This window comes from Bos mutus, chromosome 10, assembly GCF_027580195.1.
Source record: "Bos mutus isolate GX-2022 chromosome 10, NWIPB_WYAK_1.1, whole genome shotgun sequence".
Lineage (NCBI taxonomy): Eukaryota > Metazoa > Chordata > Mammalia > Artiodactyla > Bovidae > Bos > Bos mutus.
The window spans coordinates 38,840,469-38,858,584 of NC_091626.1; the positions used below are offsets into that span (position 1 = coordinate 38,840,469).

Consider the following 18,116-nt stretch of genomic DNA (forward strand, 5'->3'; position numbering starts at 1 on the left):
GAAAGCTAGACAACTACATGTAAAAGAATGAAATTAGAACACTCATTAACATCATACAAAAATAAACTTAAAATGGATCAAAGACCTAAATGTAAGACTAGACACTATAAAACTCTTAGGGGAAAACATAGGCAGAACACTCTTTGACATAAATCACAGCAAGATCTTTTTTGACCTATCTCCTAAAGTAATGAAAAGAAAAACAAAAATAAATAGACCTTATTGAACTTAAAAGCTTTTGCACAGCAAGAGAAATCATAAACAAGATGAAAAGACAACCCTCAGAATAGGAGAAAATATTTGCCAATGAAGCAACTGGCAAGGGATTAATCTCCAAGATATATAAACAGCTCATGTGGCTCAATTCCCTAAAAACAAACAACCCGATCAAAAAATGGGTAGAAGACCTAAATAGATATTTCTCCAAAGAAGACATTACAGATGGCTAAGAGACACATGAAAAGATGCTCAACATCACTAATTATTACAGAAATCCAAATCAAAACTAAAATGAGGCATCACCTCACACTGGTCAGAATGGGCATCATCAAAAAATCTATAAACAAATCCTGGAGAGGACATGGAGAAAAGGGAATCCTCCTACACTATCGGTTGGAATGTAGACTGACACAGCCACTATAGAGAACAATATGGAGGCGCCCTAAAAACAGTGACCCAGCAATCCCACTCCTGGGCATATAGCCAAAGAAAACTGTAATTACAGAAGATACATGCATGCCTGTGTTCATGACAGTGGTATATAGAACCGCCAGGACAGGAATGGATAAAGAATATTTGGCACATACATATACTGGAATATTACTCAGCCATAAAAAGGAATGAAATAGTGCCGTTTGCAGAGATGTAAATGGACCTAGAGACTATCATACAGAGTGAAGTCAGAAAGAAAAAAAACAAATATCATATATTAATGCATATGCATATATGTGGAATCTAGGAAAATGGTACAGATGAATCTATTTGCAAAGCAGAAATAGACACACAGATATAGAGAACAAATGTATGTACACCAAAGGGGGAAGTAGGGTGGGATGAATTGGGAGATTGGGATTAACACATACACTGCTAAGTGTTGCTAAGTCGCTTCAGTCGTGTCCAACTCTGTATGACCCCATAGACGGCAGCCCACCAGGCTCCCCCGTCCCTGGGATTCTCCAGGCAAGAACACTGGAGTGGGTTGCCATTTCCTTCTCCATGCATGAAAGTGGAAAGTGAAAGTGAAGTCGCTCAGTTGTGTCTGACCCTTAGCAATCCCATGGACTGCAGCCCACCAGGCTCCTCCATCCATGGGATTTTCCAGGCAAGAGTACTGGAGTGGGGTGCCATTGCCTTCTCTGAAACATATACACTATTATGTATAAAATAGATAACTAATGAGAACCTTCTGTATAGCACAGGGAACTCTACTTAATGCTCTGTGCTGAAGAAGAGGCGATATATGTATACATATAGCTAATTCACTTTTCTGTACAACAGAAACTAACACAATATTCTAAAACAACTAAACTCCGAAAAACAGGAGTGCTATGAGAAAAAAGGACTTCCCTGGTGGCTCAGACAGTAAAGCGTCTGCCTACAATGCTGGAGACCCGGGTTCAATCCCTGGGTCAGGAAGATCTCCTGGAGAAGGAAATGGCACCCCACTCCAGTATTCTCGCCTGGAAAATCCCATGGACGGAGGAGCCTGGTAGACTACAGTCCATGGGGTCGCAAAGAGTCAGACACGACTGAGTGACTTCACTTTCTATGAGAAAAAAACAACTTACGCTGAATATGGAAAACAAGACTGACTATATGAAATAACTTAGAGATCCACAAAGTAACTTATCATTAAATGCTAAATTGTGTAAAAGACTCCAAGGACTATAAGATATTTAGAGGAAAATATCAGGGAGGAGTGGGGTTGTCAAGGAATTCCATTCATTCATCCATTGATTCATTCATTTAATAAATAATTTCTGAGTACTTAGTATATGCTACCAACTGTGCTAACACTGATGATAAATCCTGAGTAAGACATGGTCCCTGCCCTCAGGATCATGTGATATAGAAGGGAGATAAAAGGAACTCAGTAATTACAATGTAGAGAGAGAAAGACTTTGACAAAGATATGTACTGAATGCTCTGAAAGCACACAGGAGGGGCACTGAAGGAAGCTTCTTGCAAGAAGAATAAAAGGAGGAATTTAACAGAGGGTTTAGCTGGATGAAGTGCATACAAGGAGGAAAGAACATTTCATACAAAGAGAAGAGCATGTATATGATTCTACTACTGATACATGCCTCCCAAAACTGAAAACAAGGACTCAAAAATATTCCTGTATGAGATGTTCACCACAGCACTATTCACAAAAGCCAAATGTGGAAACACCCAGATGTCCATCAAGAGATTAATCAATACACAAATTGTGATACAATGGGATACAATTCAGCCATAAAAAGGAAGGAAGCACTAACGCATGCTACGATGTGGCTGAACCTCAAAAACATTATGTGAATCAAAAGAAACCAGACATAAAATGTCATATAGTGTATGTTCCAATTTATAAGAAATATCTAGAATAGATAAATCCGTAGACACACAGCAGACTGGTGGTTTCCAGGTTTTGGGGTGGGGGTAGGAGACTGGGGAGTAACTGCTTAATGGGTATGGGGTTTTATTTTGAAATGATGAAAACGTTTTACACCAGATGGAGAAGCTGGTACATTAATCTATACAAAATGAATGTACAAAATGCTAGTAAACTCACTTGAAAGTGGTTGATTTTAATTTGCATGAGTTTCACTGCAACTAAAAATTTTAAAAAGACTAGCATTTGCAAAGACCTAGACATTAATAATCTTGGTTCATTTAAAAAATCTTCAGTGGGCCAGTGAAACTGGAGAAGCATGAAGGAATACAGAAGAAAGATATTAAGAAATAAAACTGCATGTATACACTGCCATATTTAAAACAGATAATCAACAAGGACCGACTATTACAGCACAGGGAACTCTGCTTAATATTCTGTAATAACCTAAATGGGACAAGAATTTGAAAAAGAATAGATACATGGATATGTGTGACTAAATCACCTTACTGTACACCTGAAACACTGTTAATCAACTATGCTCCAATATAAAATAAAATTATTTTTTAAAATTGCAGAGGCTATTCAATCAGATGGTATTTGCCTGGCGGGGTGAGTATGATTTAGAGAAAAGAAATGGAAAGCAGATGTAGAGAGCCATGTCAATAACGACATAGAAAAAGGAAAGATAAGCTTGTGAGAACGAGAGAGACTTTTGGAAATCTTCTAGAAGTAGCACTGATTTGGGTCACTTGTTTTCAGAGGAGCTTAGAAACCGTCATAGGCTGACTGACTTGCTGTTGCTCCCCTAGCTGTGGATCTCCTGAAGCAGGAGGTAATATTCAATGTCGTCCGCCTGGCTGCTACCATCATCATCTGCATTGGGTTTCTGCTGATGCTGTTGCCTGAGGAGTGGGACGAAATTACCCTGAGATTCATCAACAGCCTGAAGGAAAAGAAGAGTGAGGAGCACGTGGATGACATCACTGATTCCAGTGTCCACCTGCGAAGCAGAAGCAGGGCCAATGGGACTGTGTCCATACCACTGGCTTAAGGAGGGACACATTTTGAATGCACGTGTATGTATATTCTGTGAATATAATAAAATTTTCTCACTACCTGTACACTCAAATGACAGTATTAACTCTGCATTTGGATAAATCATGTGTGAAATAATGCCAACATAAAAGTTTACATTTATATGCTTATCAAGGAACTGGTGTAAATAGTCATAATAAATTTTTTATTAAAACATATTCATCCTAGTTCTATTTCTTCTGGCTTTTTTTTGGTGGGGGGGGATTTTCACCCTAATTCACAGAATTCCCTGAAAATATGAGATTCTTTTCAATATAGCAGTATATGCATGACCATCCCAAACTCTGCTATATTTAAAGGGATAACCAACAGGGATCTATTGCATAGCACATGGAAATCTGCTCAGTGTTGTGTGGCAGCCTGGATGGGAGGTGGGGCTGGGGGAGAGCCATGTGCATGTGTTAGTCACTTAGTCGTGTCCAACTTTTGCAGCCCCATACACTGGGGCCTACCAGGTTCCTCTATCCATGGACTTCTTTAGGCAAGAACATTGGAGTGGGTAGCCTTCCCTTCTCCAGGGGATCTTCCCAACCCAGGGATTGAACTCGGGTCTCCTGCACTGCAGGCATATTCTTTACCCTCTGAGCCACCAGGGAAGCCTGAAGGGGAGAATGGAGACATGTCTGTGTATGGCTGAGTCCCTTCCCTGTTCACCTGAAACTACCCATTGTTAATCAGCTGTACCCCAACACAAAATAAAAAGCTCAAAATAAATAAATAAAGATAACATTCATTCCTATTAGAAAAAAAATGAGATTCTATTAAATTATGGGCTCGTCATGACCTTTTTCTCACCTGGAACTGAGACCTTTTCATTTAGTCAGAAAAAACTGCATACTTTTATATATATTTAAGGCCAATAAGAGCCTTTAATTTGAAATCTAGAAAGTAATGAAATACCAATAGAGCATCTTCCAAATGCAAGAACTCCTAGGAACTAATAGAGCTACTAGGAACAATGAAAATCTGAGGGTGCAAAAGGCTCCTCTAGACTTTCAACAAGCTTTCAGGAGCACCAAGCATAAAAGAAGTCACAAATGTCTCTAATATGAGCTAGACATTTGAAAATGGTACAGTGGTTATGGAGAAGACGTCTATTACGAGCCATCTCTAAATCTTTCACCGGTTTTAGACTTGTCTACGTTTGCTCTTACTTGTTCAACTCCAAGTCACTCTTCAGCCCACCTTCTGCCCCCATCATTCCCCTGGTGAAGTGCATTCACCAAAGTCACCAATGACCTTTTTCCTGAAAAACCATAACAACCCTGTTCAACTCCAGTTACATTGTCCTCTGGGTAGCATTTGACATGATGACCGCTCCTTTTTCCTACCATATTCTCTTCACCTAGATCCCCTTCTAGGTGAAGGAGATCTCCTGGTTCTCTTTCTGCCTGACTGGCTTCTCCTCTGGACTCCTCTTCCTAGGCTGGTCTCATCACTGTGAGTGTTCAGTCCTTGTCCTTCTTAGCATATCATTCCATACTCTCTTCCTCACAGATCTCATTTGTTTCCATGGCTTTCAATTCATCCATGTGGTGATAGCTTTATAATATTTGTCTCCAGCCCAGATTTGTCTCCTGAGGGTCAGATCTGACTATCTAAATGCTTCCTGCAAGCTCACTTGGATGCCTCATTGTTCATTTTGCATTCAAGGACATAGTTGAATTTATCATCTCTCCTCCTCAGTTCTACCCCTTCTTCTTTCTTGTTTCCTGTCTAGGTCAATGGTACCATCATTCCCTGGCTGCCCAAGCCAGAGATCAAACTTCACATCTGCCTTCCTCAACCCTCCACATCTAAACCATTAAGTCCTACTGATTGTTTTCCTTAATATTTCCTGAATCCATGCACTTCTCTATTATGCTACCTGTTCTAGGAGCCTATCATCTCTTCCCCTGATGAATGAAATATGCTTTTTACTGGTCTAATTCTCAGTGTTGCCTCTCTCTAAGCCTTTTTGTGCCCTGCAGAATGACTTTTCTAATATATAAACTTGATCACTCTACTTCCCTATATATAATACTTCAGTGGCATCTCATTGTCCTCGGAGTAAGGTCCAAACATCTTTGCAGGTCATTCAAAGTTCATCACTGATTGGCCCCTGCCTGCCTATAGAGAAGCATCATCCAGTAGAACTTTCTATGATGATGGAAATAGTTCAGATCTGCACTGTTCAACACTGTCCACAACTGACTATTGATCTCTTTAAATATGGCTAAGGCAATTGAGGGACTGCATTTCTAATTTTATTTACTTTTAATTAATTTTAAGTTAATGTTAATTAGCCACATGTTTCTCTTGGCTACCATATTGGACAGCATAGTTTCTACCACACCACCCTCTGTGGCCCTCTGAAATCTTTATGCTTTAAAGCAACCTTCCTTTTTATAGTTTTTTGGAGTTGGTGATGGACAGGGAGGCCTGGCGTGCTGTGATTTATGGGGTCGCAAAGAGCCGGACACGACTAAATGACTAAACTGAACTGAATCAAGACATATTCTCTTTCTTATAATTTCTTTTCCTCTCTCATCATCTGAATAACCCTTACCTAGGTTTCATGGTGCTTCCCTGATAGCTCAGTTGGTAAAGAACATTCCTGTAATGCAGGAGACCCCGGTTCAATTCCTGGGTCAGGAAGATGCCCTGGAGAAGTGATAGGCTACCCACTCCAGTATTCTTGGGTTTCTGTTGTGGCTCAGCTGGTAAAGAATCTACCTGCAATGTGGCAGATCCAGGTTTGATCCCTGGGTTGGGAAGATCCCCTGGAGAAGGGGCTTCATGACATGATTTCTTCCTATTTTCATGGAAGATCTTTTCTCATCCCCCAAACTAAACAGTGTGGCTTTCATAGACACTTCTGCTTACCCCATTATAGCACTGGTCGCTCTCTGTGGTTACTGTCAGTCTACACATCTGAGTTCCCAGTAGCCCAAGAGTTCCTTGAAGGACTTATGTGACATTCACCATTGGGTTTTGCCTGGCAGTTACAGATACACAGTAAATGAACGAATGGGCTGCTTTACCCTGGAGATATGGCCCTTCCCTGAACTTTATTAGATGAGTCTCAGTTAAGGACAGACATTCTCATAGACCAACAGAAGGCACTTCTTCCCTAAGAGGCTGAGTAGTTTAGCGCACCTAGAAATTTAAGATAATCTACACTTTCTGGCATCTGTTTTACAATTCTTTTTTTTTTCCAAGTTGCTCCAACAGTGTAGGTTAGAGAGTCATGGGCAAGAAAAAGGAACTTGGGTTATCACACTTGCTGACTTAGTATGATAGTCAGTAGAAACCTCACCATTTTTTCATTTCTCTGTCATTTTTTGAAAAGGCAATGACAACCTCTGGGCACTGATAGATGACATGATATTAAAACAATAATCATGACATACTTCAAGCTGCATGAAAAATGATAGAAAATAAATGAAGTATTTTATCAGTAAATATGAATTAATTCATTATCTAAGTAGAGTTGGTTTTAACTATTTAAATGTCATAATAGTACAAACATTGCTGTTGCCTTGTTTTTAAATTGCTGTTAAATAGCAGTAATCACTGACTAACCCACTCCAGCACCTTCCCATTGCTTAGCATGGCATTTAAAGTTGCATTTTGACATCTTTAAGGAATGAGTTGTTTTTCTCTTTTTGATAATTCATTTTGAAAAATGGAATCAGCTGCCCTGGAAAGCCCAAATTCAACCTATAACTGATCAGTGTAATTAGCTTAGTCATATTACGAAAACACTTCCATATGGTATTCATTCATTTATTCATTAAAACATTATTAAATTCTACTTCTTGCTGTGAAGTAGGGCATTATGTCAGATTATCACCCACTGGCCTCTCCCTGCCTCTAGAGCAGCGCTGTCTGATAGAACTTTCTGTGCTTGTAGAAATGTCCTCTCTCTGCACTGTGGGGAAAAGGACACAAAATGAATAGAAAATGGTCCCTGCTTCCAGAAGTTTCAACCACTAAGTTATTACCATGGCAATTACAGTGAAAGTTTTAGTCATTCAGTCCAATTCGACTCTTTGTGATCCCAGGGACTGTAGCCTGCCAGGCTCCTCTGTCCATGGGATTCTCCAGGTAAGAATACTGGAGTGGATTGCATTCCTTTCTCCAGGGGATCTTCCCGACCCAGGGATTGAACACAGGTCTCCCACTGTGCAGGCAGATTTTTATTGTCTGAGCCATAAACAATCTGAGGCAATTAAAACAACCACAATTACAACTCAGACATTTATTTAAGTCATTTTGGGAATGTGAGATATTCCCTTTAACTCAGCTAAAGTATTCATAAATAAAGTGAAAGTGAAAGTCACTCAGTCATGTCCGACTTTTTGCGACCCCATGGACTATACAGTCCATGGAATTCTCCAGGCCAGAATACTGGAGCTGGTAGGCTTGCCCTTCTCCAGGGGGTCTTCCCAACCCAGGGATCGAACCATGGTCTCCCACATTGCAGGCGGATTCTTTACCAGCTGAGCCACAAGGGATTCATAAATAAAAGATAATACCTTTCCTTCCTACCTCCCATGGTCATTGTGAGTCAGAAGAGATAATGCATTTTAGTCGCTAAACAAACACAGGTGGGCCCCTATGTCCTTATGAGGTGACTTCCATGAGCCAGGTTCACTTTGGTTTAGAGGATACTGACAAAGTCCCTGTCCTCATGGTGGAAGTACTTAACTGAGGTTCCTATTATCCTGTCTCTTATTCAAACTTGGTTCCTCCCCAAAGTCCAGGAGGCAATGGCTCCTATGGGGATTGGACTAGATGGGCAGCACAGGGATTAAGAGCACCCCTGTTGTAGCCCCAGTTCTGAACTTCTAAGACATGGACTTTAGCTAATTACCAACATCTCTCTGCTCCTTGATTTCATGTTCAGTACAATGAGGATATTAATACTGATCATTTGAGGTTGTTGAGTATATTCAATAAAAACACACTGCCAGACAATCCAGAAGTAGCTACTGTTAGGATTTCCTCTGTTTACTCCCTCCAGGTCCTTTTTCAAAGCACTTATCCACAGCACTATGCCAAGCAGTCACAGAGCCTGGTGCCAAGCAGGGGATTTTACCCAAAATAAACCAGAGACAAAAGAAGTTTGGCATGAGGAACATGCGGAAGAAGCCAAAAAGGGGGTGCCATTCTCCTTGGTTGGCTCCTCTCAGCACTCTGCATCACAGCATTCTTGCCCAGCCAGTGGAACTAATTGCCTGACAAAAAGACAGACGGGCAACTTGGGCTTTGAAATTAAAATCACTTCAACCACGTCCTGAGTGCTTCACAAACAAATTATAGGCAAATTGATTTTGCTCATCCAGGCTTTGCATGCCTGTTAATTTTGTGCAGGCGCTTTGTCAAGATCCACCAGAGGACAAATGATTTGGAGAAGGACAACACCAGTGATAGCGAACAGTATAACCAGCCAAGCATTTGAGTGTTTGGTATTTAAGTACAAATCCTTTTTCTTATCAATAAACCCTTGTCACAAGGACAAAGAACACTAGCACAGGCAATGCTAGTTTATCTGGCAGGCTAAGAAGTCTCCATTAATTCTAATTCATTTTGCATCTCCCACCCTCACAGATAGCAACTGGAGGCAAAGTAAGAACAGGAGGTGATGGTGTGCAGGTGCTAGCGCCAAGAACACAGATAGAAAGAGCAGACACCCTGCGTTTCAAAGCTCTGATTAGCCAGGTCTTCCCACATGTGCCACAAAGGCAGAAATTGCTTTGTCATTGTTTGCAAGAGGCAGGAACCCAGGTCCTTTGGAAACTTGAGGGATCTTAAGAGCAAGAAATCTAACCTGAGCTCCAAAGATGGGCTTCAGGGGTTTGTTCCCAAAAGCCTTGACAGAGTTTTCAAAATGTGAACTTAGCTGCTTTATTCTGGAGGAATCAATTCAGAGAATTTAGAAGCACTAAATCCACGATTGTTTGATATACTAGCTACTAGTCACATGTGGTTGTTGAGATACGGCTGGTCCAAATTGAGATGTGCAGTGTCAAATGCACTACAGTTTGAAGACTTGGGATGAAGAGAGAAAATAGGCTATCTCATTAATATTCTATGTTCATTCCATATTGAAATGAGAGTATTTTGGATATGTTGAGTTAAATAAAAAATACTATCGGGACTTCCCTGGTGGTCCAGCGGCTAAGACTCTGCATTCCCAATGCAGGGGACCTCTGTTCAATTCCTGGTCAGGGAACTATATCCCACATGCCAAAACTAAAGATCTCACATGCCTCAACCAAAGCAGAAGATCCCACGTGCCACAACCAAGACTTGGCTCAGCCAAATAAATAAATAATAAATAAAATATTTTTAAAAGAAAGAAAAATTTTAAATATACATTATAAAATTCATTTCACTCATTTCTTTTCACTCTTTTAATGTACCTACTAGAAATCTTAAAATTGTACATAAGGCTTCTATTCGTGGCTCACATTTTATTTCTATTAGGCAGAAATTCTCTAAAAGGTTAAAAATAACTTGCTTAGAGGGATCAAGAAGGAAATTTAGAAGAAAATAGCTTTGGAAAGAAACAATTATTTGGTGAGCTTCTGTCAGTCAAGACAAAATAGACTTGAGTGTTTTTCACATCATGCAAGTTCAAACTGCCAGCAATGAGCAGAGAGAGAGAGACAGAAGCAAGGGCAACAGCTTGAAATTGCAGTCAACTGGAAGACTTTGTAAAGAACTGGAAGAATAGCTGGGTTCAAACCAGCAAGGAAACTCCATTTGATACTAGTTTTTACTGGTGCAGAAGTGACAGAAACTACTTTGAATTCTAGAGAGTCAGAAGATACTAATGACAAACATATTAACAGTAAAAAGGAAGAAGGTATTCTGGAAAAGACTACTTTGACTTTTAGATATTGTTATCAACTTGCAGAAAAGAAACCCGATTACATTTTTTTTTTTTTACATAAAATAATGATTTATTTTATGAAGTTAAAGATTAGTTACTATTAAGTATATTTTACTTATAAGATATTTCATTATTTTTAACATCTTTATTAAGGTATATTTGATTCACAATGCTGTGTTAGTGTTAGGTAGGTAGAATAGGGAAAAGGAGTCCAAAATGGCAGTGGCTAAAAGACAAGGAAGGTCAAAGGAAGGTCCGAGGACCAGAGTGAAGACTTCAGGCAGAACAAACAGCACTCCTGGCTAAGCCCAATTTGCATAGGGCAGGCCCAGGTGGAGGAAAAAACATATAAGAGGAGGAGCCATAGCGCTTTCTCATACGGTGTCTCACTCCCTCTCCCACGCGTGCACTCTCTCTCTCTCTCTCTCTGTTTCTCTCTCTCTCTCCCTCCCTCCCTCCCTCCCTGCGCACTCCTCCACTCTCTTCTTCAAGTCTTTGGGTTGGCATGCCCTCCCACATCGAGGATGGATTCTCCTTTCTAAATAAAATGGAGCTGTAACACTGATTTGCCTAAGAGCTGTAGCACCGTTTGTCCAAGACTCCAGAGCTGTGACGCGCCAAGGGCTTTAATGCCCGTCGCTCCAAATCCTTGTTGTGACAAGACAAAGAACTGAGGAACATACACTCGCGTGACAGTTTCAAGTGTACAGCAAAGTGAATCTGTTATACAAATACATAGATCCATTCTAGATTCTCTTCCCATATAGGCCTCTACAAAGCATTGAGTAGAGTTCCCTATGCTATGTAGTAGGTCCTTATTAGTTACCATTTCAGATTGCATTCTTTAGAAGGTAATAATGGAGCTGCCTGCTTTTTTGACACTCGTAAAGAGCACGTAATCAAAGTGAAAATCAGGAATTCATTAAACAGTTCCTGATACAAATCATAAGATCAGGACAGATTTGACCTATAGGTCATATCAGTCAATCAAACCAGTCAATCCTAAAGGAAATCAGTCTTGAATATTCATTGGAAAGACTGATGCTGAAACTCCAATACTTTGGCCACCTGATGCAAAGAACTGACTCACTAGAAAAAAACCCTAATGCTGGGAAATATTGGAGGAGGAGAAGAAAGGGACGACAGAGGATGAGATGGTTGGATGGCATCACGGACTCAATGGACGTGAGTCTGAGCAAACTCCAGGAATTGGTAATGGACAAGGAAGCCTGGCATGCTGCAGTCCATGGGGTTGCAAAGAGTCAGACACGACTGAGTGACTGAACTGACTGATAGGCCATAACTCTGATCAATATTTAAGAGATACTTTCCAAGATAGGGTGGTTTCCAGGAACAGGAGATTCAGCTAGCCATCAAGAAACCTCATATGGCAGCATCTCCTAGAAGTCACCAATGTTTGGAGACTCATCCTCTGCATAGTGGACGAGAAACTAAGTCTTGTCGATGCTCTAAAGACTAGCCCATTCATTCTCAAATGGTGATGCTTCTACAGCAGCAGTGCACCTGAGACCTTGGTAGCAACATACATTCTTGTGCCTTATCACAGATCCAGTGGAGCAGAATCTCTGGGAGAATGGCCCAGGAATCTATATTTAATAAGTCCTGCTTGAAATTAACCAAGTACATGCTCAATGATGTTGGTGATTCCAATGCATGCTCAAGTTTAAGAACTCCTAGACTAATAACCACAGTACTACAAACCAAATGTATTCACTAATAATCATAAATTGAACTGTCATATGGAAAAAAATTCTCACATTAGTAACACTAGTTCTATCTTTCCCTAAGAGGCAAATCTATCTGAGATGCTTGTGCATTCATGAAAAGATTGCTTGGTTAGGCTGAAATCAAAGCAGAGAGACTCAGGTGTATGATTCAAACTCTTCCCTTTTGTTTTGTATTTCCATTTCAACTCCCCCTCCTTTGTAAAGATGGGTTCATCTCTGCTGGACAAGAGCATGTGGTGAGCAGAAGAATCTGAGGAACTGACTGCTACAATGGCTCCTACTCAAGCCAGTTACACAGCCCACTCGTAGGATGTATTCTACCAAGTCACAGGATGAAGTCCCTTTTGGGTAATAATATTAACAAGCAGACATCATATATTGGCAACACTTGATTTACAGATACTGGCTATGACCAAAACAGTCAATGCAGGTACACATGGTACCCACAAGTGTCCAGCAGATAGACCATCCTCTCTAAGAGTTTATTCTTTGTTACACAAATCTTTTCTAAACTCCTTTTCCCTCAAGGGAAAAGCTAACAAGACTGAAGTTAATCTTCCCTTATATATGGATTTTCTTGTTATAATTAGGGGTTCAATTTACCTAGGAAACTGAAAGTGATGCACTGAAATCCAACCTTTGCTAAGACCTCTGCTCTACTTTCATCAGTGTCCTTGTTTATCTGACCATTAAAGTCCCCAAAAGGCAGAAACAGGTTCTCTCCATCTTCTGTATCTTTTTGGTTATGTGATTTATCTGCCATAACAGCCAATTTTTCCATCCTTTACATTTGTAATTGCATTACTTAATCTTCATGTTAAAATACTTCCAATTTTCATCATCTTTCAGAAAGCCTTCTACAGAATCTAACTTTGACCTGTAATTTTTAAACTTCACCCATATTTTTACTTTTAATAATTCTAGTTCTACCCTAAAGGACAGAACTACATCATCATCATCATCATGTAGTTGCTCAGTCGTGTCTGACTCTTTGTGACCCCATGGACTGTAGCCCACCAGGCTCCTCTGTCCATGGGATTCTCCAGGGAAGAATACTGGAGTGGGTTGCCATTCCCTTCTCCAGAGGATCTTCCCAAACCAGGGATGGAACCCAGGTCTCCCACATTGCAGGCAGATTCTTTACCATCTGAGCCACCAGGGAAGCCCAGTTCTATCAGCTAAAGCAGTCCAATTCCCTCCTTTTATATAAAAATTTCCCCTTTCCTTCAGAAACACCTACACATGATCCTGTATCACCAATCAGTGCTAAATGGACACTGCAATGTTCTGTTTCATGCAGATCCCTACTTCTGGTTGATTGGTTTTCTTCTCTTAGAAATGTTAATTTTTTTTTTTTTCATTTCACATGTGATAATTTACATGTTTCAATGCCATTCTCCCATATCATCCTGCCCTTGCCCTCTCCCACAGAGTCCGAAAGACTGTTCTATACATCTGCTATATTTGAGCTGGACTCAAGCTCTTCCTATTCCTGGCCTTAAAAGAGTGCTATTCAAGATATCATTGCTATTACCTAATTTTAATAATGGTGTTAACTTTTATCATTTAACTTTTAGTTTTCCAAGAACCTCTCTGGCACATCTATGTCTCTCCTCTTCATCCTTATCTTCTTTCTTTAGATGTATGGTAAAATACAAGTCCACATTCATAATATTGATCCTGTGGTCCTACAGGTTCCAAAGTATCTTCCGAATCATCAATAAAAACTGCTGTTCAAAAATAGCTTTCTGAGTTTATTTGAATGGACTATAATTCTTAGAGCACTGGCAGTCCATCTCTCCTAAATGAGAACCATATATTACCAGGAATATTCATTTAATGAAAACAATACATTCATGAACCATAAAAATGACAGCTTATGTTGTAATTATAGAATATATCATGTGATGCCAAGATTCAGTCATCTATTTTGTCATATATTTATATCATCTGTTGACAATTAAGTAATTAAAATCTTACGGAACCAGGTACTTTAAGAAAGATTTGTGAGCTTTTGAAAACAGAGACTCTGTCCTACTATCTTTGTGTGCCTGGAAATAGCTCACAATAGGCACTCAGTAAGGAAGAAGGAAAGAATCTCAGTCCTGCCAAGACAAAGATTTATCCATTTAATGACAAACCCACAGCCAATGGTGAAAAACTGAAAAACTTCCTGATAAATTCTGAAAAAAGACAAAGATGCCCACTCTCACCACTTCTATTCAGCATAGTATTGCAAATCTTAGCCACCACAGCAGTCACACAAGAGATGCAAATAAAAGGTATCAAAATTTGGAAGGGAAGAGGTAAAACTGTCCCTATTTGCAGATAACATGACACTCTATATCAAAACCCTAAAGGTTCCACACAAAAACTATTAGAACTAATAAATGAATTCAACAAGTAGAAGGATACAAGGTTAGTATACAGAAATCTGCTGCATTTATTTACACTAACAATGAAATGTCAGAAAAAGAAAGTTTAAAAATATCTCTTTTAAAATCATATCAAAAAATGAAATACCTATGGGACTTCACTGGTGGTCCAGTGGCTAAGAGTCTACCCTCCCAATGCAGGGGGCCAGGGTTCGATCCCTGGTCAGGAAACTAGATCCCACATGCCACAACTAAGAGTTTGCATGCCATGACTAAGCAACTAAGAGCTGCAACAGCCAACGAAATATTTTTTAAAATATAAATAAAATACCTATGAATAAACCTAACCATGAGTTGAAAGCCTTATACACTGAAAACTATAAAATGCTGACAAAGGAAATTGAAGATGATTCCAAGAAATGGAAAGATAGCCCACACTCTTGGATTGGAAGAAATGGCTATACTACCTAAAGTAATCTACAGATTTAATGCAATCTATCAAATTACCCATGATATTCTTTACAAAAGTAGAACAAATAACCCTAAAATTTATATGGGACCACAGAAGACCCAGAAATTCTGGGGAAAAAAGCTGGAGGCATAACCCTCCCAGACTTCAGACAATACTACAAAGCCACAGTAATCAAAATAATATAATCTTGGCACAAAAACAGACATACAGATCAATGCAATAGAATAGAGCACCTAGAAACAAACCCACACACCTATGGACAATTAATCTTTAACACAGGAGGCAAGGATATACAATGCAGAAAGACATTCTTTTCAACAATCAGTGTTGGGAAAGCTGGACAGCCTCATTAAAATCAATGAAGTTAGAACACTCCCTCACACAATATACAAAAATAAACTCAAAATGATTTAAAGATCTAAATATAAGACATGACACCATAAAACTGCTAGAAGAGAACATAGGCAAAACATTCTCTAACGTAAATCATAGCAACCTTTTCACAGATCCGTCTCCCAAGGCAAAAGAAATAAAAGCAAAAGTAAATGAATTGAGACATAATCAAACCTTAAAGCTTTTGCACAGCAGAGAACATCAACATCAACAAACATCAACAAAACGAAAAGATAACCCAAATCTCAGTGCCGGGCAATACCCATATCTCCGCTAGGCTGTCCCAGGGGAGTGGCCATCCAGCCTTCGCCTGAGCACCCAGGGGAAACGAGATGGTTCTAAGCAACCCACCTATTTCAGACTCTCGTTATTGTTTAAGTTCCTCTCTGTAAGGAGCTGACATGTGCCTTCCTGAAGCCCCCACCTGACGATTCTCTGTTCCCCAGAGCCATAGAAAGAAATCAAATTTCTCTTACACAGAGGCAGGTCATTGCCCTCCTGGCTTTTTCCTTTAAGCTAAATAACCGCATCCCTGAGAGCATCCCACTTCAACATATAAAAATCCTTTTTGAGTTAATTAACACATATATCACATACATATTTACTTTTTTGGTGAGAACTTTTAAGTTCTACTCTTATAGCAAATTTCAATTATATAATAAAATACAGTGTTTTCAGCTACTGTCTCCATGTCATACATTAGATCCTCAGACCTTATTCATCTTATAACTAAAAGTTTGTGCACATCATCAGCCTCTTCCCATTTCCCCTGCCCCTACTCTGTCTCTATGAGCTTGATTTTTTTTTTTTTAACTTTCCACACATAAGTGATACCAAGCCATATTTGTCTTTGTCTGGCCTTTCTTACACCATACACAAAAAACAAAATGGATTGAAGACATGACTACAAGACCTGAAACTATAAAATCCTTAGAACAAAACATAGAGGGTAAGCTCATTGATGTTGGTCTTGGCATTGAGTTTTTGGATCTGACACCAAAGCAAAGGCAGCAAAAGCAAAAGAAACATGTGAAACTGTATCCGACTGAAAAAAAAAGAAACCAACAGCAAAATAAAAAGACAACTTAAGGAACAGAAGAAAATATCTGCAAACTACACATCTGATAAGAGATTAAGGAATTTATATAACTCAATGGGCGTTCCAGGTGGTGTCAATAGTAAAGAATCCTCCTGCCAATGCAGGAGACATAAGGGATGTGGGTTCAATCCCTGGGTCCGGGAAATCCCCTGAAGGAGGAAATGGCTACCCACTCTAGTATTCTTGACTGGAGAATTCCATAGACAGAGGATGCTGGTGGGCTACAGTCCATGGGGTTGCAAAGCATCCGACACGACTGAAGTGACTTGGCATTATCGTCATCATCATATAACTCAAGAGCAAAAAAAAACAAACAAACCCAAATAACAATTAAAAAATGGACAAAGGACCTGAATAGACATTTTTCCAAAGAACACATACAAATGACCGATAGGGACATGAAAAGGTGCTCACCATCACTATTTATCAGGGAAATGAAAAACTACAGTGAAATCTCACACCCATTAGAATGACTATTATCAAAATGACAAAAGATAACAAATGCTGATGAGGATGTGGAGAAAAGTAAACCCTTGTACTCTGTTTGTGGGAATGTAAATTGGTACTGTCACTTTGGAAAACAGTATGGAAGCTCCTTTAAAAATAGAGATTCCATATGATCCAGAAACCCCACTTATGAGTACTTATCCAGAGGAAACAAAAGCATTCTCTTGAGAAGATACTGAAGTCAATGTTCAATGCAGTGTTATCCACAAAAGCCAAGGTGTTGAAACAACCGAAGTGTCCATCAATGAATGAATGAATCAAGAAAATATTTTATTACATATTTACAATAAAATAATACAATACAAAACATAGAAATTCTGCTGTTTGCAACAACATGGATGAGCCTGGATGGTGTTATGCTAAGTGATATAAAAATCCTTTTTAATGTGAGGTACCCCAACCTGAACTTGATATTCATTTTATAGTTTAACCAGCTTACAATGTTTCCTTTTGAACACCACTCTATATCCACTACTCCTTTATTTTATATATTATTCACCTTCTTATGTTAATTACCCTCTCCAAGTCTCAATTTCCATATCTATACAATGAGAATAATAGTATCAACCCTTAGAGAACTGCCATGGGCATTAGCGCCTAATGTTTAGCAGTAGGAAGTACTCAACACAAATAAGGTCTTACTATTAGCATTAAAAATTTAGGGCAAAAAGGATGCTATTTCCCTTTCTAACAGTGTCCCCAACTTCCAAATACACTCAGTTTGAAGACGGAGAATGAAATCTCAGTAATGGTAACGAAAGATGCTTCTCAGTTAGAAGGCAACACTTTTGATGAGTATATTAGTTAACTAATGATGCATAATAAATTAATTAAAATTTTAATGACTAAAAACAACACACATTTATCATATCAGAGTCTTAAGAGTGTCAGGAATCCAGGTGCGGCTTAGAGGACTGCAACAAACTCACTTGCCCAGTTGCTGGCAGGACT

The 18,116-nt window shown here is 39.4% G+C and overlaps 1 protein-coding gene across 1 annotated transcript in view; it reads left to right on the forward strand.

Annotated features, from left to right (window-relative positions):
- SLC35F4 (solute carrier family 35 member F4) overlaps positions 1–3,644 on the forward strand; it is a 287,476-nt gene extending 283,832 nt beyond the window's left edge. Inside the window, exon 8 of the mRNA XM_070378514.1 lies at positions 3,403–3,644. Within this exon, the coding sequence (XP_070234615.1) occupies positions 3,403–3,644 (242 nt within the window). The remainder of the gene's footprint in view (positions 1–3,402) is intronic.
- The last annotated feature ends 14,472 nt before the right edge of the window (positions 3,645–18,116 follow it).